This window comes from Magallana gigas, chromosome 10 (genome assembly GCF_963853765.1).
Source record: "Magallana gigas chromosome 10, xbMagGiga1.1, whole genome shotgun sequence".
In the NCBI taxonomy this organism is placed as follows: Eukaryota; Metazoa; Mollusca; class Bivalvia; order Ostreida; family Ostreidae; genus Magallana; species Magallana gigas.
Window position 1 is genome coordinate 20,718,981 of NC_088862.1, and position 23,058 is coordinate 20,742,038.

A 23,058-nucleotide genomic window follows, 5' to 3' on the forward strand; every position below is an offset into this window, starting at 1 on the left:
ATACCGGCGTTTGCATTTCTGCTGTGTAAATTACCGCTGAGGAAAAAAATCATGTTAAATTAAATCAGGTAATGTTTTACTGCTTTAAGAATATTAATATAGATTTTACCATTTAAGAATGCAAATATTATAGACGAATTTATATGACGTTTTCAATCTAAATTATTACTGGATTAGCTTGAGCAGATCCACATTTCTTTAAGAGGGGGATCCGAGGATTATCTTCGTTTGCTGAGAGAAGGGGCCTATTTTCGATAAATTTATTATGTACGGTAGATATAATTTTTCAGTTGGGATCCGGACCCCTCCCCCTTCCATATAGAACCGCAAATACACCGTGACCAATTATTTCATTCAATACACTTTTCATGTTGAATTAATTGCTTATAAATCATTATACAAGATAAATATTGAAATGTGTTTTTACATATATAAACAATGAAAACACCTACCCGATAAAGAAATAACTTAAAACTGTATCTTTGTGTAATAAAGGCGGTAACGGGCGTTGTATTATAACTTCTTTATACATAACAAAGCTCCTTATCATCCGTTACCATTGCTCTTAGAGTCAGTGCATATTTTTACCAAAAAGAAAATATATACAGCTATGAATGGGTGTCGTTATAATGATTTGTATACTCATGTTCTCAATACATGTATGTGCATTGTCATAAAAAATTCATATACGTCATATGATCTATAGTCGAATGTACTAGTACACATGAAGATAAAAACTTTAAGTAACAAATGTTGCGATCTTTCAAAAATGCTGCTGTTGTGGTAAATTTTTTCTTACTAGTGGTTTTTACTTTACTGTTACGTCACGGCTGCCTAGATATTTGAAAAATCTCGATAAGTAATATTCGTTTCGAAAATAAAAGAAAGCAACGCTTGTTCACGGTAACACTTGTTAACAAAAAGTCATATATTTTATTGGGTTTTTTTTTACATCACATCTTTATCAACTTTGAATATCGCCAAAAATTAAGCTATATAACTACCCAATGGATATATAGGATAGGATTATTTAGAGTGTATTGTTTACGCAGAGAAAAAGCAAAAACACTTGTTAACCCATATTCATATTACAGTGAAAAGAATCGGAAGATGGCGATTTTTTTTACCAACGCAAATGTCATACAGTAAAAACTGATCATATACTTAAATGCCTACAAAAAGATATATTCAAAAGAAACTTTATTCACACAATATCGTCTTTGGCTTAGTTTCTATCGGAGGTAGGTAGGTAATGCTAACATTGCGACAAGTTTTATCAATCCTTGATTAAAAAATATTGACGAATGGCAAAAACGTTAGTCTCTAAATGATGGGGTTTTATTACATCAAAAATGTATATTTTCATTTTTTCATTTGTCTACTTCAATAGCAAAAAAAAAAAAAAAAAAAAGATAAAAAAAAAAAAAAAAAGGACAAACATTATCATTAGCCTATATAGTGACGTATGGAAACCACTGTGCCATCTATAATTCGGCTGTTGAAATAACAATAATGCATTTCAAACGGCGATTTATTACATATAAATTGGAAAGAAACTTCCAAAATCATTTACATGTCCTGCAAAACATGTATAATTTTATCCCTTCACTTTAAGAAAGAACGATCTTAACTTGAGCGACAATGATATTTCAAAATCGAGTCACATAAATGAGAATGACTGATAAATATGTAATGAGTGATACAAAATTGAGCATTGGTGAATCAAATACCACACTAGGGATCTTTGAAAATGTATTTGCTTAATATTCAAGTATTTTTATGATTGACAATCACATTAATTGTTCACATATTTTGTTGATATTTTCATTTTAAAAAGGATACAGTTTATCTAAGATATTTTAATTTAGAATAGCTTCAGTTTATATCCTTTCTAAGCGTGGTAATAAGATATGTCTTAAGACAAATCCCATGACAAGTCTTCGGATAGATCTTAAGATCTTTTATGAACCTGGTCACATGTTTAAAAGCGTTGATAATTTGATTTACTTGTATTCATAATGACGGTGGAATTCTGTTCAGATAACTCTTACCGTATACTAGTAGTTTACTCGACATGATTGAATTCAAAGTTGAAAAATTGACATACATGTAAAACATATTTATTGAATTTCAAATACATATGCATAATGTTTCCGTCGGTTTGGTTGGTGAGGGGGATGGGGTTTAAACATACAGTGTGCTAATTTGTTTAAAGAAATTGTAAACTATCATAAATGCGCTTATAATAAGACTTGAACTCTATTATTGTTCCTTCGTGTAATATATTACTATAGCGGCTGTCTGCTTAATTTTACTTGATGTATAACAAATGCTCCCCGTATTTAAATTGAATATTTATAATAATAATTGATGTATTGTAACTTTATCTCCAATAAAAAATATATATTCAACTGCAACAATAATGGTATCAATACAATCATTTAGGCAGTTGCAAACAATCCTTTTGTTAATCAATCAGTAGTTACCGTCATCAAAAGATATAGTTACTGACATCGTTGCATTTTTAAACGTCGATAAAACTCAATATGTAAGTACTAATGACCTGTCATCACTTCATATTTATAATTCGTCAACGGCGATAAACGTGTTCTAATATTTCTACTTAGCAAGTTATCGTCTTGAAAATGTTATGCCTTTTGTGGTCATCGCCATATTGTATGACGGCTACTGCAGTAACGGACGGCCGCGGAGGCTTAACACCTATGAATAGTGGTTCAAAAGTGATACTTATAATGAAATTCATTCTCATCTGTAATGGAAAAAATTATTTCAATAGTGGTTGCAGAGAGAGAGAGAGAGAGAGAGAGAGAGAGAGAGAGAGAGAGAGAGAGAGTATATGGGATGCATCATATTTGAATTTGCTTTCTGGGAGTGGGGTGGGTGGTTCAAAGACCTATTTTTAGTAACTCTATCTATTGATTTTAGTTGGTTTGAATTTTAAACGACCCGACCCTACACCCCATCTATGTTTGCACATGGCTTATGTATTATTGAGTGCAAAATCTATTTTGAAAATTTCAGAAGATTTTCAGTTTTTATGAATCACTCAAGATCTAACTAAACATTTTTTATCTAATTCAATGTATCAGTAAAATGATGATAATAATATAAGTATCAATATTAATATCTTAACGGGAGAGAAAATTCGTATATTGATATAAAAATTAATCTATATTTATTTGATGAATAGCGGTCAGTTGGACACAATTTAAAATTAATGATCACGTAATGATTATCATTACATGTACATATATCAAGGAAAAAACTTGAAAGCTTGAAATCGAACGTTTCCTCTTTAACTCCAAGACGGTTCCTCTTCAAGTTCTTTAGAAATCCCCTCCCTTCCCCAAATCTGAAGTTACATAGGTTGGATTTTGTATCTAATAACTACTAGAAGGAGTGTTTAACACTATGTCTCAGACCATAGAACTTCGATTCCAAGTATAAGGTGACAATGGCACGTTGATATCTAAACTGAGTGGAAAAAAATACTTTTTAGGGAGCATATTCACTGAATGTATACGTAAATGTAATGTTAATACGAAATCGGCGCGCATAAAATGACTAAACGTCATTGGTAGATCAAATGCCACATTTTATAGAGTAGCTGAATATTCAATATATCTATGATAGACACAATACTATTTGAAATTTGAGTAGTTTGATTTCACTTCACATTATATTTTGTTGATATCTTATTTAAGAAAAAACGAATTGTATCAAAATTATGTCATAAGATTTATCCTAAGACATTTTTAATATCTTAAGATACTTTTATGAACATGATCACTGTATCCATAATAAATAAAGATTTTAAAACCCAATTATGAAGATTCTCTAAATACAAAAAAAACAAACCAATAGAAACAAACAAGCATGAAAGTGATTCGTACGTATCTTCTTTCCTTTCCCAAACACAGTTTAGGTAGCATGCGTAAATAAAAATTTACTGAACAACTGTGTCTAATTTCATTTTGTATGAATTATATTTTTTCCGTTGTCATGAAGAAGATATTTCGGAACTTTTGTATTATTGCCATTACTAGACATGTTTCTTCAAAATTGACAAAAAGATGCTGATATTAAAATATCAGTTGCAAATTATTTTTATAAGTAAATAGCATCTGAAATATTAAAGATTTTTTTTTCAATTTGAATCAGATTTAGCTCTAGGAATTATGTTATCTTGATAAAAAGTACTGTATGGAGAGTTTACTGGGGTATATCGATTTACACAAATTTCGAGTTAAAGGACACAGCAAGTTATTTCTTCTTCTCGTGTACAAATTCTGCTTCATATGAATATAAAATAGGTTTGCTAACAATGGGGCGCAATTGGTACCCATGGCAATTCCAAAAAATTGTTGGAAGACCCGTTATCCAGATGAGATATTGTTGCACAAGATTTACTTAGCAAATTCCCACCTTTTAACTAAAGATTCTCATCCCGTTTTCAAATAATGATTCAGTAGAAGCTAAATTGGAAGTCCCGTGACAATGCTGTAGCTTCATGTAGTTATCATAACGGAAATTGTATAGAAATTGGTTAAAGAACACGCGTTATATAGATAGCGTATAATTGTTTTTGCTCATTCAGAAATGTAAAATGAAGTGCTGTGATGAGTTTGTTGACGCTGGGTCATAAAATAAAAATAAACGTCTATCGCTGACTACGTTCCGTCAAATCATTAGTATGGACGCATTTACTTATTAGGATGCGAATGTCCGTGCGTATAAAATCTCCAGTAGTCTTTCTGTCTCCTTTTTTTATACAGGAAAGACCATTGCACTTGTGCGCATTCTCACAAGTAATGTTAAGAGATCCATGGGGTTCAACTAATATTTAATTTTCAGAGATTTTTGTATTGAATATTAATGTTGATAAACTTAATTGTAATTAATATGAATATCTATTGTTAAAATGTTGTATCTGAATAAAAGATACTCAAATGGAAGCTGTCTTTCTGCTTTCTCTTTCTATACAGATTAAGACATAGGCTACTCCCCATGTAGAGGAAGATACTTTTTAGTAACACCTTGGCAAGGACACCGCCAGGTGTGGGCAAATTGGAAATGAGATCTCGGGGATCTATTTCATAAATATTATAACACTCCATATGACACACTAGCGGACTATTATGATATGGTAGTAGAAGAGTTAATATATGGCTATCAAGAGTATGTAAAAGCAAGCAGACATGTTCATGAACCTATCCTAGGACCATGCTCTTAACAAACGTCAGTTTAGTTTAAGATCAGTTTCTCTAAGCTCTCCTAAATTCAGGAACCTGCATTTCGTCGTCCTAGCTTTAGATCAGCATTAGTTTAAATCACGATTTCCCGAACTATTTTGTGTTTTTTGATGTTATTTGTAAAGATCGGTAGAATAGGGTGTTCAAATCTTTATTCTCATCACCTTACAACCCTTTTATAGATACTTTTTAAAATTATACAACACATTAGCTTGTACGTATATTTTTCTATATATGAATATAACAAAACAGTACATTGACAAAAATAAAAAGATGGACCACCAACCCCCCCTCCCCTCCCCCGTTGCTACGTGCCTTACTGTGAGCTTATGAATTAATCAATTTGTTTTTTTTCTTTTTTCGTTTTTGTTTTTTTTTTTGGTTTGGTTTTGTTTTTGTTTTTTTTTACAAAATATTGTCTCTGTGTGGCGAAAATGAAAATTGTTCATCTATTTAATCATAACATTGATTTAAATAAATTAAATTTATTGCTTTGCAAATTGACCAATAAATTATGAAAATATTTTTTGCTAAAGAGTTAATTCACTTTAATTAGTATAAGCCATGCAAGATAATTTTCACATTTTCATTTTGTTCCTGAAAAATAATTGGAAGAGACTTGCAGCTTTGTTTGATGAATTAAGTAAAAAAATTGTGTTTTTCAGAAACAACGACAGAGTAAAAGATAGTGAGTGGTGGCACATTGGTAATGATGTTTGAGAAATTGTAAATCAATTCACTTACTTAGGAATACTTTTCAACTTTAACAACAAATTTACTAAAGCTGAAAAACAATTATCTGAACATGGTAGAAAAGCATTGTTTGCGCTTACAAAAAATATACGGGGAATGTTTTATTGGCGGAATTGTTAATTATTGTTCAGAAATATGGGGAAATAATATTGGTTGCATTATTGAAAAACTTCATACATAATTTCTGTAAACAAGTTCTCGGAGTTAAGAAAAATACAAATACTGCTTATTTATATGCTGGATTAGGCCATGTGCCCCTTGTACATTATAGAATGTTTAACATTATTACGTTTTGGAAAAATGTCTAATTAGTGACGATTGTATAATTAGACATTGCTACGAAGTTAATTATATTAATTGTGAAGAACACGGTTATAAAAACTGGGTTTTCGATGTTAAGAAAATTCTCATTGACCTCGGTTTCTTTTATATGTGGACTAACCAAAAAATAAACAATGGTATTTACTACTTGTAAAACAATGAATTTTTGATCAGGCCAAACAAGATATTTTTGCAAATGTTGAAAATTCGAAAAAGTGTTCCTTTTACAAATATCTTATCGATGATATGCATTTTCAATACTATTTAGGAAAACCTATTCCCATTTTAAATTACAGATATATATAATTCAATAACGACTATCGTCACATCGCCTGGCTATTGAAACTGGCAGATATGATAACACAAATAGAGAAAATAGATTTTGTCCAAATTGCAAAACTAGTGTTGAAGATGAATTCCATTTTTTATTTCTTTGTCCTTTAAACAGAACATTGCGCATATTAAACATGAAAGAATATTATTATAAAAAAAACCTTCTATGTTTAAATTAATTCAACTTTTAATACTGAAATTGTTAAAGATCTTGGCAAATTCATTTCTAAAAGAATGCTATTTGTATTATATAATTGTTAGTCTTTTGTTTTGTATTCTCAACCGGTATATATAGTATAGTATATGTTATTATTTGTACGTGCACAAGTTCTCCTGTAAATACACTACCACCTCATGTTATACATATGTTATACTGATACTAGTAAGCTATAAAGATTAAAGAAATAAAGAATTGAAATTGACTTATGTAATGTATTTTTTAGGTAGATTAATACCAATTTTTTTTATAATCATACTTGTAACTAACATTAATATTCTATTCATTGCAAATTTAAAGTGATTTTATTACCCCCCCCCCCCCATGAATTCTATGAAAAGGTGCCTTCTCGTGTATTACCCGTATGGTAAGAGTGTCTAATTTCAAGAAAATTTCTTGTTAAAATGATCATTGGATTGTATTATATTCTCATGTTTTACTAGCTACTAATTTCCTTGTAAATCTTAATAGATACCTTTATTTAAAAAATGTATACAAATTGAAATATACTGGTTTTTATCGTGTTAATTAATTTTTTTCTGTCAAAATTCATAGTGATTTTCCCCATAAAAGTCTCTTAAATTAAAGTACTGAATATAATATTATAAAATAATTTTTTTGATAAGGTTTTTCTAGGATACCGTCGATCTACATCATAAGGTATGTCTTAAGCTGATCTAAGGGTTTTTCTAACTTTTTACCTAAGTCATATGTGAGTAACACTCTTAAGTCACAACTTAGGAAAGTTTTGTGAACATGTCTGCTGGTTTATCTTTTGTCTACTTAAAAAATCATATTACAGAACAATATATTACAGAAAAAAATGAACTGTAATAATGAAGAATTTATTCAGGTGCAAAAATGTGCCTTCACCTTTTTGAATAAAACAAGTTCAAAAAATCCGTTGGCCATCGATTGAAATTTTTGAATGTATCAAGATCAGGAATTGAAACTCATTTCTGGTGTTGGAAAACTCAGTAGCAACAGACTGTAGTACAAAATCAGCTTGCTTAATTTCAAGACTCATCAAGTACTTCAATCAATAGCCACACCATATGACAGGATCAACTATCTGAAATAAAATAGGGTTTTTTAAAATTAAAAAAAAAACAACAAACACAAATCAAAATGCAAGAAACGGGAAAAAATGTTTTTAAAAATATTTAATTTTCTACATACATGATTCCCGGTATAATATTCGTACGGTATAAAAATCGTACACATTTTAATTTCTTTATTTACCAAATAAGGCCCTCAAGGGGCAACATGAAGATTGTACATACAGCATCCAATGTACATAAAACATTCAATAAACATGTACGAGAGGGAAAGAGTTGGATGATTGAAAGAGCTAGGACAGACAGGAACATTTAATTAGTATATATATATATGTATGGTTCTATACACTCAATACAATGTCCTCTGTATATTTATGTTTAACACCATACATAAATATGTCAAAATACAAATGTACATACAAACATGAAATAGTTTATCATATGATTAAAAAGTAAAAACTCAATATTTGACCAGGAAATACAAATTAAGGCAATGCCTTTTGTAAAAATATACCAAGAGAGTGAAATATATCTAATTCTTCACAGTTTAAAATCCAAAATAATTTTTGCTTATCTTGCAAACTAGTAAAATGTTTTGCTTTAGATGAAATGAAATCAGTAGTTTCTCTCTTTCCTTTGTAACGTTGCTGCATTTGATAAGAAAATGGTCTTTATCTTCAATTCTATATTAAGTGTACACTTTTTACATATTTAGCTATGTGAAGCATGGTTCATACTTTTCTTATTCAAACCCAATATGGTTTTACAAAATTTGAGATGTAACGTTTCAGCTATTAAGTTGTTATAACACTGTTGTATCAATATATCATTAGACCGTTTTATTTTTATGTTATTGACATTAAGGATTCCTCATATTTCAGAGTCATAAAGTAAAATTGGCTTTATAGTGTGGTCAAATACATTTAATCTAGTGGATATCCCGGGGTTTAGACTCAGGAAATCTTTCCGTAGTTTGAAATAAGCTTTCAATCCCTTGTTGTGTAATTCAACCTTAGCCAGTGAGAAAGCCCCTGATGCTGTGAAATGAATGCCTATAAGTATTTGTAACTTGGTACACATTCAATATTGGAAATTTTGAAACAAAATTTATGTTTTATTGTTCTCCCGGCTTTGTTAAATATGATAACTTTGGTTTTATTGGAATTAACTTGCATACCCCAGTCATCACAATATTTCTCTTAAGCCATTAATTTTTGCTGAAGTCCTTCTGGTGACTATGGTGGTTATGGTGATGATAAACATTTAGTGAATATTGGTTTTGTGACGGCTTTTAATGAATTTGAAGTTTCCTCGGTTTAAAAAAAAAAGGAATTTGGATATTTTACTTGCCATAATAAAGAAAACCCAGAAAAATTATGTACATGCCACATTATTTTCACCGGCCAAAACACGTGTGCTAGGAATGGTGAAGGGAAGATAATTCCCGTGTTTTGCCACTTTGTTTACAAGTTATTTTTAGACTACGGCATTCCATTTACAAGGACTGCAACTCGTTTGTTTACATTTTAAAAACAGGAATAAAGAACATGTACTATTCCTAGTTTCTGGTTAGATTTAGTGGATATCTATACTCCGATTATAAATAATCAAACTCCGATTTTAAATAATCAAAATTAAATCAGTTATACCAAATAAAAAAAAACTTGACTTAAATTTTTCAGCAACACCCTGCTTCAACAACAAAAAGTAAAAAAAAAACCAGAATTTTTTTCTCCTCTCATTGAATGAACATTTTTAGTTTTTTCAAAAAATAACCTACGTTTTTGCGTATAAAAACATATTGTGTTAAGAACGTCATTATATTTTTGTAAAAACTGTAAATGAAGAAAAAAACTTACATTCACCTATGTTTTAATATTAATTGAAGATATTTCTTTTACAATAAATAACAAAATAAACACGTCTTGTGAGAGTATATTTATCACAAAACAATCCATTTAATGTTTTTATATCATTTTGATTTCACGCAAAATGCATGTATGGAATATTTTAAATGGTTCATATTCTTGAAAATTAGACGTGAAATATTAAAAGCTTAGGGTTTATATTTCATATATTTGGCAAATTAAGACGATAGATAAATGTATGACAAATAAAGAAAAAAATAAACCGTTCTTTGACCCTTAAAGATAATTGTCACATGAAAATGATAATTTTCTGTACCCAGGACAGTGTTTTGCATTTATCGAATAATTCTCTTGCATCTGAAATACATTCTTGTAGTCAAACAAAATTGCAAAATCAGAAAATATTGATCGGCAAAAATCCTATTTTAGATCTCTTGTGTTTTGTTATATGTATGACAACTTCAACTATTTCCATTCCAATATTATGGGTAAACAAAGTATGCTATTGACACACACATCATATTTTAAGATTAATTAAACGACGCAAATCGATGTAATTCACGGTACACAATTTAATATTTTAATAAAGTTTTTTTTACAGCAGATTCAAATGAGGAATAGTGGCGATAAAGAGAAAATCTAACCCAGAAAAATAACTGTTACTTTCTAGCGTGTAGTTCATGTGTAAACAAAGGAGGTATTACCTACCGAAAATACGAATAATATAGCTAAAAGCATGATCACAAGAATACAATTAATGAAGTTACTTACGTTAACAACACCAATGAACAAAAAGTAACCTTAAAATACTCCATTGAACTCGCAAAATTCATGAAAACAATAAAAATTCTCCCGAAGCGAACTAGCCTAGTCCGCCATTGTTTTCAAGCTAAATAAACCGCCTGACGTCACAAAATGTATATACAGTTTGAATGCCGGTTTTAGAGCCTGTTAAAATAGAAATTCCGAAGTCTTTTAAACATTACTGAAAAAATCATTGTGATATCTTCAGGTTATATCAATTCTTTACTACTTTAACGTATGCACTCATTCTTTTATTCTTATATAGTTAGAATTATTAAAAGAAAGTCAAAAAACATGCCTGTCGACATTCTCACTATGATTATCAAGCTGGCGATATATACTTCCGAGGAGGGTACCCTCCTTCCAAAGATAAAAACACGAAAGCAGATAAGTTTAAAGAAACCAAAGCAGAGTTTTATTTACAACTAAATGTCAATCTTTCGAATAATAACAAGAAAAACGACATCCAGTAAGCAGATCATACCAAACCAGAAGGGTGCGGAACAATGTCAACACCGATGTGTTGACATTCTTCCGGGTCGACATTGATGCTATGTTTATCCGACGCAGTGTTGACCTTATACAGGATCCTCGTATATATATATATGTGTGTGTGTATATATATATATATATATATATATATATATATATATATATATATATATATATATATATATATATATATATATATATATATATATCCACACACATAGAAGTACATGTATATGAAAAAAATCACAACACCGAAATAAACTCAACTATACGAAAGCCGAGAAGGATCATTCGAGATTCGAGATTCGAAATACGAGATTCGAAATACGAGATTCGAGATTCGAAATTCGAGATTCAATATCTAAATTAACCAATCAAATCATGGATCTGAAACCTGTATCCTAGCAACATCAAACTGTTCTAAATAAAGATCATTCGTACATGCTCTTTCCTACAAATACATGTCTTAATAGCTCTTATATAGTGGTTATAAAATGGTTAAATTAACATTGATGAATTAACCCCACACAGTATAAACAATTAAATTAGAAATAACACTGTTGGCTTTGCGAATCTAAGTGGTTTTGTTTGCCCTGTATGTATTTCCCCCCGAACAATTTTAACCCGAAGTGTATTCGCCCCAACTGTGTAAAAATCGGCTCGCGAAGAAAGATCTGTTTAATCTAAATGTTTTAGCTATGAAACGAAACTCAATGAAATAATCGACATGTCAAAATATAGGTTATGATAAAGTTTTAAACCATAGAAGATATAATGATTTACAACCTCAAAGACAAAAATCCAGATAAGAATAGTGTATTGTAGGGTATGGCAATGCCATTGTCGATATGAGAGAGAGAGAGAGACAGAGAGAGAGAGAGAGACAGAGAGACAGACAGACAGACAGTTTTGTAGTGTCAAATTCAGTTTTGAATTAGAATTTGAAATTGATTTGATTTGTTACAAGCATATATAGACAATAATTAAGCCTCTAAAACGAGAAAAGAGAGGAGGTAGCTTGGGTAGGGCAGACCAACTAGCAAGCTTTAATTTTACATCGACTCTCTCTCTCTCTCTCTCTCTCTCTCTCTCTCTCTCTCTCTCTCTCTCTCTCATCACCTAGCATTTCCTTTTCCGTGAGGGGGTTTGGGGTATTTGTGATGTCTTACATTAGCTAGCGAAAATAATAATAAAAAAAATGAAATTTTCTTTAAATAGTGTGCAGATGTTGTACGCCAATAATCTGTTTTCAGTATATACATTTCAAGAGGGGGGGGGGGGGGGGCTATATAGTCCTAATTAATTTGTCAGTTATTCTGTCCCCACTTTGTTTTCTCTTCGTTTTCCAGGTTTTTTTTATTTGGCTCGGCAAATTGATATAAAACTTTCTGTGTAGCTCCATAACGATGCACTGTAGATAAATTATGAGTAGTTTTACTTTTGATAAACAGGTACATATCCGTACTTGATTTTTAATTTGACTCTCAAAATCGGATTTAATATTCCAATAATTATAGGGTAGGAAAGAGTAGACGGGACTTTTTTGCGCATATCCTACTGTACCATTCATTCAACACAGGTATTAGCACTCATCGAGTTCGACTTGCTTTCCTTTTTTTATCTACTGGATTTAAAGCTATTAATTTTTTAAAATATTTTGAATTTATGGCCTGATTATATATAAATTAGAGCTGCGCTGGTGCATATATTTACCCAAATGGACCAAAATATAACCAAATGAATCTAAAAATTTTGACAAAATTAGTTTTAAACGTACGACTCTTTTTCAATTCTAATCGGGTATGTTCTTTAGAAAAATCTTGAACCACACACATTTTAGCAAATAAAACGACAATTGTTTCATTTTTTTATGGGGAGGGAGGTGGTGCCGGTAAAGGACATGTATTGCTTGTGGCAGTTGTGCTATACTCTCATTTGTTATAATAGGTAATACTACATATTGATATAAAATGAAAGTTTCCAATTACACTGTACATAGCTTCTATCACGCATTTTGACCCGTGCGATAGTTTAAAACAATTTTCAAAGCATTTAATGTAATTCAACCGATCATTTTTGAAATTTAATTTTCTGGATCCCCGCCTGATACGTCCGCCTCCATGGACATTAGAATTGCATGTACGTTGACCATATGTACACATTAACTTAATCGGCTATGTTGTGGGACGATAACATTTTTGATCAATGTTTTTGCAGGATATGTAACGAATAACAGCCTATTTGTGGGTTTTTGCACTGATTATTTGAGATAATTTGCCGCCATCTTTTATGCATTCAACACACCACTCACAGTTTCTTTATTTGGTGTTCTGTGTGTATGGCGACAAATTGGTAAATTTGCACCACTCACCCCTTGTAGCTTCATCCTAATTACATTTTATCTGGCTAAGTGTAATGTAGTAGTATATTAAATAAACACATCTTTGTTTGCAGTGCTTATTTACATCTTTAGAGATTTACTTACCAAAAAAGTAAACATTTATATGACTTATATGTAATTATTGTCAATTTTGGTGCGGTGGGGGGGGGGGGGGGGGGTAGGAAACTACAGAGAAACTTAACTTGGCTGTGAAACATATGCTTTTATTCTTTCTTGTTGATATATCAATGAATGAATTATAACAAAATATATGTACAACAATTAATTTTGAAATATTCATGCACAATCAAATAAAAGGTTTTACTGTTCTCTGCACAAGAAATCGGCAATGTGAACAAATTGGCACCCTATCATCCTTACCTTTAATTGTAGAGAGTAGGTATCCTTTTATATTGAAAACAATTCCAAAAGTAAGACTCATAATAAGTTGTTTACTGAGGAAAAGGAAAAAAAAAGTATTTATCAATAATTCCATATGATGTGATAATATCTCAATGATTTGTTTATAATCATAGTACTAGTGTATCACTGTATGCATACATAAAAACGATAAGTAATGCTTATATTTATTAGTGAAACAGGACAGATTATTTATATTTAGATTATTTAGATACATGTACGAATCTTCATGCGGGGATCTAGAAAGGAGGGGGTCAGGGGATCTGGACCTCCTCTTCGGGAAAATTGGAGCTTATTAAATTTACATAGTAAAATTGTTTAAAATTGGCCTAGGATCCCCTACAGAAAAAATTAGCTACGCTTATGAAGTTCTCTACCATAACCGCATTTTTACACAAAAGGGGTGAATAAACCCGGGTTTTAAACTTTTACTGGTGGTGAAATAACTTAGGGTTCAAACGCATCAGGTGGAAATGCACCAGGGCAAACAAAATCACTTAGATCCGCGAAGCACACTGCATTATTACTAGTCTACTTAGATATTCTGTGTAAAAGTAAATACAAATAATTATTTAGTTAGGTAGGGAGAAGTGAACATAGCATTTATTTGTATATAAGAGCATGTACGTATGATTTTTATTTAGAACAATTTGATGTCGCTAGGATACATATTTTCAGATCCTTATTTTGATTGGTTAATTTAGATATTGAATCTCTCTCGAATTTCGAATCTCGAATCTCGTATTTCGAATCTCGTATTTCGAATCTCGAATCTCGAATGATCCTTCTCGGCTTTCGTACAACTAGTTTCATTATCAATCATCAGGAGTTTGAAACAAATATCCATTGGAGCAGTAGTAATATGTATGTGTTCTTTTTTCATTAATTGTTGCATTTTTCGAAATAAATTAGTGTCGTGAAATAATTGGGAAGTATATGTACTTATATACAATATATATATATATATATATATATATATATATATATATATATATATATATATATATATATATATATATATATATATATATATATATGATATGAAATATAGAAAGTATATTTACTTATATACAAAAAGTAAATATATATAAAGATTATATCATTATTTATATATACCAATGCAGTATACTTTATTGACATATTGATAAATTATTCACAAATGAAAATACCTGTGGTCCACCGATAACGAATTTCCCCGATGGTTGCATATGGTACATTGTCCTATTGTCTAGGTATTTTTGGGGAATCACAAACTTCACAACCTTTTCCATTAACTCTCTCTTTAGTTGATCCAAAGTCACATTTTCATCATGTTGAGCAGAAATCACAACTGAATGAACTCTTAGAGGAACACAAGTTCCTTGGTCATATTTGTACTCTATCGTAACCTGGGAATGGACAATATGAAACATGTGACTTCTTCTAATTTTTTCTGTAGAACAAATTCAAATTTTCTAAAATAAAATTTGCAGGTGTGACGGACACAGTAATAAATCAAGCAATTCATTTTTCTTCTTTCAGTTTTTACCTGTGTCTTTGTATCTGGCCTAGCCCATTTTAACTCTCCTGATCTTCTAAGCTGCTCAATTCTTTCATTAAGCTTATGTGCTAAAACTAATGTCAAAGGCATGCATTCTTCTGTCTCATCTGTAGCATATCCAAACATAATTCCCTTGGGATAACAAGAAATTCATTGACGATTAATTACTTAAAACAAAAACACGCATAACGTATAAAGCCAAAACCTTGAAACTTTGAGTAAGAAAATAGAAACAAACCAATTTCAAGCCCAATTCAAAGAATATATTTAATATTTTAAGGGTGTTTGATCATGCAATTGAAAGTCTAATGTATTTTTCAAACTCACAGCTTAACCAAAATTCAAAACAAAATTTTGGGTATGTGTTCTTTCGGCGCTACGGTATCTTTCTAACATGACCTTTCTGCACTGAAAGTGCAACTCACAGATAGCTCGCTTTTGCCTTCATTTTTTCTTATCAGAATGAACTATGGCACCAAAAACAAGTTTATTCAATTTAAAATTAAATTAATTATAATTGTAAGGAAAAATATGACAAATTCATAATCTATTATTTTGTCCTTGTTTCACCAACAAAACACTGTTTCTTCAGTCATTAACGATTTAACATCCAACAAAATTATATAAAAGTTTAAAAATTTTACTCAAACTATAACAGCCTTGTCTGAAAAATGTTATAAGTTTAGACAAAACGTATGGATCAATTTTGTTAACTAAACTCTCTATTTATGTTTATTTCCCTGAACTTTTTTATTTAATGTAGTTTATTGCATGTAAAATATAAATGAACGAGTAGAATTGATATATGATGCAGAACTTTCGATCTAGATATGACCCAAAATGACTACTTAAAATCAGAGGAACAAGTTATTTACCTGGTCACCAGCTCCAATATCGTCCTCGTCTCTGTCAACATGCACACTCTGAGCAATATCAGGACTTTGCTGTTCTAGAGCAACCAGTACATTACACGTCTTGTAGTCAAATCCTTTGAATAAAAACAGTTTATTAGTAAGCAAATTAGTTAATAACATATTATTATTACAATGACATTTAGCTTCCTTAATTTGCAGCTTAAGACCATCCTTTACCTTTGCTAGAGTCATCGTATCCAATTCTCTTAATGGTGCTACGTATTACATCCTGATAGTCTACAACAGCTTTCGATGTTATTTCTCCAAACACCAGAATCATTCCAGTTTTTGTCGCAGTCTCACATGCCACTTTAGCGTATGGGTCTTGTTTCAGATGAGCGTCCAGTATGGCATCACTTACTTGGTCGCAGATTTTGTCTTTAAATTGAGAATTGAATGAAAACTAAATGCTCCCTTACAGTACGATTACAATGATTTTAAATTCAATTGTTGACTTATGATGAAGAAAAAGGTTAACCATTTCACATTTGTTTGGTGTTTATACCTGGATGTCCTTGTCCTACGGACTCTGATGTAAACAAGAAGTTGCCTACATCGGCCATGTGTAAATTCTCTGCAACAGGGCATTTTTCTGCTAAAACATTATTTGGCAAATAAATATAATTGTGATATCTAATCTATATCTTTCGATTCCATTTGAAGGAAACGTAAGTATCCGTATTATAGAACATTTTCAGCAATTAATTGGCAACTCTTTTAATTATTCCAAATTCATCGGTCACATCAAATGTTGCCCAACAGAATAATAGTATACATTCTTTTTTAATATTGAAGATTTGTTTCATAAACAAGACACACCATTATGTATTTAATTAAAATGAACAGCTATGACACTTTCAAATGAACTATTTTTCATTTATGTTTATAACTTCTGCATTACCTATTTTTAAATATTTTGTACCTCGACTCTCTCTTTCCTTGCGTAATACTGTACTACTAGTAATTTGCTGTGTGGTGGACCTGGCTGATATACCTTCTTGCAAAAGTATGTTTCCATCTTTTGAACACTCTAAATTGCGTGGGTCATAATAGATATTCCATCCAAATCCTGTTGGTGAAACAATGATAAAATTAGTAGTTACAAAAAATAATACATTTTCATAACTGTGGTATTTCAACTGCAAAGTATAGTCCACCATGATTTTACATACATTTTATTCTGAAAGGATTTGTTAATTGCTGGCTATATTTATATATTAAATAAGAAAAATTATATATATATATATATATATATATATATATATATATATATATATATATATATATTCATTTTCCTGTGTCTTTGCCTGTGATAACACTACGTATCGATTTTGTACTGTATAACTCATAAAGCCAAATTGAGGCGCCAGCGGGATTTGCTTATTTATATTTAAATATCTAATCGTAAGACGGCTTAAATTATATAAATATAAGTAATAAGGAATCATTCTTTGAATATTTTAAGGTGATAATTTCGGTCGGGGCGTGATCAAATCTATCATAAAGCCCTTCGGGCTTTATTGAATTTGAACACGCCCGACCAAAATTATCACCTCATAATACTCAAAGAATGATTCCTTATTCCTTATATATATATATATATATATATATATATATATATATATATATATATATATATATATATATATATATATATATATATATATATATATATCTCCCCTTAACGGCCAAGTGCGCCTTTTGACGCATTTTTATGCGCGCTGAGAGAAAACTGCTGATATGATGTAAAGAAATGGAATACAATGAAAAAATTGATATATTTGAAAACTAAAGATAAAATGGATTTTTTTTTTGTAAGGTTATCTAAATATAAAAAAATATGATTGAAATATGCACGTACGTGCAGAAAAGCAGTCAAACTTCATATGAAATATAAGAATTTGGGCTGATTTATAATTTAACCAAACTTAATTTTCTGTGCAAATTTTCTAGTTGAAATTACCATATATAAAACGATTAAGATTTTTACTGCAATTTTCGTATCGGACATGCTATTGTATGATTAAAAATAAAAAAGATATCTGCGAATGAAAATCGGTTGTTTAGATAATCTAAAACGCGTGTTCAAAAGAAATAAAGGAATTGGATATAGAAAGAAGCAAGAAATTTTGACGTTCTATTAGCTTTGACATTATGTTTGACGTTCTATTAGCTTTGACATTATAAAAAAGAAAGACTAGGCTACAAATAATTGAAAAAAATAATACAGATTCCCAACAGGTTCAACAAGGTTCCAATTTCTAAAAATAAAAATGTACGTCACATGTTGGTTGTATACAACAATGTGAACAGCGCGGAAAATTAACATGGCTTCCCGTGACGGCGAAAGTGACAGTAATTCACCCGGCAACGATTTATACAGCAGTTCTGCGGGTTCAGACATAAACATTGATGATTCTTTTTCATCTGATACGGATGAGGATGATAGTCCGAGCTCCCAGTCGTCCTTAGAGACTTTCTCTAGTCAGATCAGCGATTTAGAGGGTCCCGGTTTTTGATACAGCGAATTGCCGCCTGTGTCGATCGCACCGTTCTCAGAGGAAACCGGTCCAAGTCACGATTTGACGCCGAATGACAATATTTTGAGCTACTTCTTTTTGATGGTATCAGAGGATTTCTTTGAGAGAGTGTCCAATGAAACCAACAGGTACGCTGCTCAGAAATTCGAGAAAAGAGGTCACCGTGACGCGGATTGGTTTGACACTTCTTCTCAGGAAATCAAGCCGTATTTGGGCCTGCACATCTTTATGGACACCAACCAGCTTCCAAGTGTAGATATGTACTGGTCACAGCATAATTTTATAGGTACAGTATAAATCATTAGAACTTATGAAGCAAAATTCATGATGAATTGAGTAGGCTAATTACTAGTGTCAGTAAACACGCATGCATATAGTAGTATGCATATGTTCTAAACTGCATAGTAGCAGGTTCATGTTGAACAAATTACTTCTCAAGTGATTTTTTTTGCAACCATGTCATTTGCAGTAAAACAAGATAATTTTATAAGAAAAGAATATGGATTTTATCAATATTACAGTATGAATACATGTTTTGATGTTTTAATTAATTTATTCGGCCTATTTACATTATGGAAGAAACTCCCTCCTCCAAATAAAAAGAAAATCCAGCTACATGTAGGTTATATCTAAAATGTATCAACTAAGTCGGTTATTCTAATTGAATCATTTTATTTTCTATGCTATTAATTATTGCATGGATATAGTTATTATAATACTCTTTTGTTTGAGATCATTTATATGATCTAAATCTGTATGTATCTATGTAATAGGAAACCAAGGATTCAAAGACACTATGAGTAGGAGCCTTTTCGGAGATTGACCGAGAATCTACACTTGAATGACAATACAACTCAAGGCCCTGTGGGATCTCCTGAGTATGACTGGTAAATCAAAGTAACATTTTGTAGAATGCAGTTAACATAAAAGTGCATTATCACCAGTGTCAAAAATGTAAAAATGTCATTATTTTAGTGTTGAAACATTAGTTTTTGAAAAATAAAGTTTCATAAATGCAGTTTTGTGTAAATACAAATTGAGTAACACCAGTTACTGTAAATTCCTTACATTACGCGAGTACTTAAGTGTTTTGTATCAAATCGCGAGAATATAAAATCGCGATCAGCAATTTTTCGTTAGAGTTTCCTATAGTTCAAAATTTCTGAAAAATAGAAGCAAGATTTTAAAATCCGCGAGAGTTGCTACTCGCGATTTTACGTGGAAATGAATTCCTCGCGTTTAATTAGGAATCTACAGTACCGAGTAATGAAAATTTGTATGCACACATCGCTGCAGTTATGAAACTGTATCTTTCAAAATACAAAGACCCAATGCCTATATTTACATTTTTATTCTTCTTGCCTCTTCTGCATTATGTATCTGATAAATACCTTAAAAAGTTAACAGCGTTCAACGTTTGTGATTTTAACCTTTGAGTACCCTGTGTGAGTTACAGTGTTGTAACTGCAGTAGCTTTCAACACACTTTACAAGCAAAAACATATTTCGAATGTAAATATCTACAATTCAAAATTTGTTTTACAAAAATATGATTTTGTTCAGCAAAACATATTTGGCATTAAATGTCTTACAGGCTTCACAAGATACGCCCATTGATAGAGATGACTCGGAGAAATTTCCAAAAGTATATGAAGCCTGGACTTTGTCAGAGCATAGATGAGGGGATGATACGCTACAAAGGTCATTACTTTGCAAAGCAGTATACACCATGCAAACCTATCAAAAGAGGGATGAAGGTATTTTTTCTCAATGTAGACAAATACATGTACTGACTGGATGATGATGTAATAAAAAAGGTTAGGTGCACATTGTCATGGTCATAAACAACAATGAAATGTTATTTAAATTATGTCTTGTAGGTCTGGATGAGGTGTGAACCAAATGGACATACCAACAATTATAAAATCTATTTGGGCAAGCATGACGAGATGCAAGGACAGTCTCTTGGAGAACGGGTGGTTAAACATTTATCCAAACCACTTTTAATAGAAAGGTCACCACCTTTTCATTGACAGGTAACGAACTAGTCTTTAATGCTTTTATCTCTATGTATATACTTACTTTACTTACTTGCTCGGGGGGGGGGGGGACGTATGTAAACAGATAGCCATGCTATGACCTTGAATTGCTAGTATTACATAATGGTCACTATGATATTTATGTGTACCTAGGTACTGCGCACTGAATGGTGTTAATGATAATTAACAGAATGAACTCTGTGACTCTTGTAGCAATGCGTAGTGTTCCTAAATGATGTTATGAAACCAGGTGCATAATACGGGCATAATAATATCCAAATTGAGAGTTTAACAACAAGTGACATATTTGGCGATTCTGTGTCTGCAACGATAGCTATAGTACTCTATATTGACTCATGTATTGTGTATTCTATATATTAACCTTTGTAACCTTTTATGCCATGTATGAATGAACGTATTATGAGTAAGTGATGCCTCATACTAGGTGGGGGACTCCGAGACCCAGGACTCGGAGACTCAAATCCTGCATCCAGACTCTTTGATTGGCAGTTTTGACGGTTTTGTTACTTTATTTAGAAATAAAATATTAATCTTAATTTTGAACACTAAATGTTCACTCATGATCGTCGTAAATGGGCCGAACTAGTCAGAACTGTCCGTCATAAGTAAAATGTTATATATACCCATGTAAAATGATGTTGAACAGATTGATATAGATTTCGCTTATAGATAGATTCTGAGACTCTTGGTTTGTGCTGCTTTTAGTTGATGTAATTCTAACTATACGATCACGATTGTTAAAGGATTTTTATCACGTTTTCAAAAAAGTTGAGAATCAAACAAAAATACCTTCTACTAACACATAAATATTGATATAGCATAAAATAAGCATCACAAACGGCCGCAATTGTCTGTTAAAAGGGTCCTAAATTGGAGCTCTCGCAGTTAAAATTTCCGCTAATGAGATAGGGGTCACGTGGTACTGTGTGACGTCATAAGTGTCAATTCTTGAAAAACTCATCGTAGTGTTTACATAGATCGAGATAACTTTGACAGAAATAAAACAAATCCCAAAAATGGATGACAGCAATTATGACTTGGAGGATATTCCGTTGGTAATGGACATACGACCTTACATGTTCGAACCTCCAGCAGAGTGTGTAAATCAAGAAAATTCTCCGCAAAGTAGCGAAGAAAGCGAGTCTGACACCGAGGACAACCCAGGTCATCGACGGAACGGAACGATTTGGTAAGTTAATCTTCGTTATTGGTGCTTATTATTATTTTAAAACTTACAACAAGAACTCATTATCCGTTATTCCAGCATAAATTTAAATAGTTATAACTTTCATTACGCATACTGATACAGTTTTATAGAAGTACTTGCGGGCTCTGTAATCTGGTAATCAGCTGGTAATGGCGCCGTAGGAAGTTACGAAGTCTTTCTCGCTAAAAAAAAAAGCTTACCTGGCCTTAATAAATTATATTTGCCTTAAGAACAACACATTTAATAATAGAGATATTCAAATAAATGTATATATGTTTACAACTTTACACAGGTGCGAGTGTGGATCATGCGAGGTGATGCCCACTGAAGCAGAGTGCATTTGTTGCTCAGAGATACCAGTCATTGACCACATCAGAGACTACTTCGGTATAGAGTGCATCACTCGGCACCAGACATTTATAGACAACTGCTTGAACATTCGAGTTTTAGAGGTCAGCCTTTATGACTATATCCAGTCTGATGGGCCCATTGATGACAATGAACCAATTAATGAGTAAGTATTCTCACACCTGATCATGCTTACGAAAGAGAGAAATATATTGTGCATTTCATTGAAACCAAACTTTATTCAAAATAATGTATATTCAGTCAACAGAAAAATCTGTTTGTTTATTGCAGTTATTAAAATAAATTAAGTACATACATTTTAACAACCAAAAAAATACATATACCAATAACAATAAAATTCTACTATCAGAGTCTACAGATATGTTGCATACAGGAGGTTTGTCTTATGGGTTTGGCAGCGACTAGGCAAGGGGAATCGAAAAATCCTTCCAGCATGTGTAGTTTCCAAGATAAGGGACATCTTCCCGTCGGAGCAGTATACCGGTTTCAAGTATCCACGCCCTATTTAGA

At 31.5% G+C, this 23,058-nt stretch overlaps 2 protein-coding genes and 2 long non-coding RNA genes across 4 annotated transcripts in view; 2 read left to right on the forward strand and 2 right to left on the reverse strand.

Moving 5' to 3' along the window:
- The window catches only part of LOC136271989 (S-adenosylmethionine synthase-like), a 166,498-nt gene extending 150,005 nt beyond the window's left edge, over window positions 1–16,493 (reverse strand). The window contains exons 1-3 of the mRNA XM_066072639.1: window positions 16,335–16,493; window positions 15,448–15,591; window positions 15,089–15,307 (exon numbers count right to left, since the gene is read on the reverse strand). Coding sequence (XP_065928711.1) covers window positions 15,089–15,307; window positions 15,448–15,591; window positions 16,335–16,493 — 522 coding nt within the window. The remainder of the gene's footprint in view (window positions 1–15,088; window positions 15,308–15,447; window positions 15,592–16,334) is intronic.
- A 63-nt stretch (window positions 16,494–16,556) lies between these two features.
- LOC136272292 (uncharacterized) lies at window positions 16,557–17,438 on the reverse strand. The gene is made up of 3 exons (XR_010710256.1): window positions 17,296–17,438; window positions 16,879–16,968; window positions 16,557–16,751 (listed from the first exon to the last, which is right to left on the reverse strand). It is a non-coding gene; the product is annotated as an uncharacterized lncRNA (long non-coding RNA).
- Window positions 17,439–19,505: 2,067 nt separating this feature from the next.
- LOC136272114 (uncharacterized) lies at window positions 19,506–20,916 on the forward strand. The gene is made up of 3 exons (XR_010710017.1): window positions 19,506–19,800; window positions 20,507–20,669; window positions 20,793–20,916. It is a non-coding gene; the product is annotated as an uncharacterized lncRNA (long non-coding RNA).
- Window positions 20,917–21,733: 817 nt separating this feature from the next.
- Window positions 21,734–23,057, forward strand: LOC109621051 (P2X purinoceptor 7-like). The gene is made up of 3 exons (XM_066073933.1): window positions 21,734–22,161; window positions 22,472–22,693; window positions 22,898–23,057. The coding sequence occupies exons 1-3, from the start codon at window positions 21,989–21,991 to the stop codon at window positions 23,055–23,057; spliced, it is 555 nt and encodes a 184-aa protein (XP_065930005.1). The 5' UTR covers window positions 21,734–21,988.
- Window position 23,058: the final 1 nt, after the last annotated feature.

What these genes read in the sequence shown, in the direction of transcription:
- LOC109621051 (XM_066073933.1), top strand. Translation starts at nt 21,989, where the DNA reads ATGGATGACAGCAATTATGACTTGGAGGATATTCCGTTGGTAATGGAC. An exon ending in CGACGGAACGGAACGATTTG is followed by an intron (nt 22,162 to 22,471) that starts GTAAGTTAATCT and finishes AACTTTACACAG; the next exon opens with GTGCGAGTGTGGATCATGCG. An exon ending in GACAATGAACCAATTAATGA is followed by an intron (nt 22,694 to 22,897) that starts GTAAGTATTCTC and finishes TTCTACTATCAG; the next exon opens with AGTCTACAGATATGTTGCAT.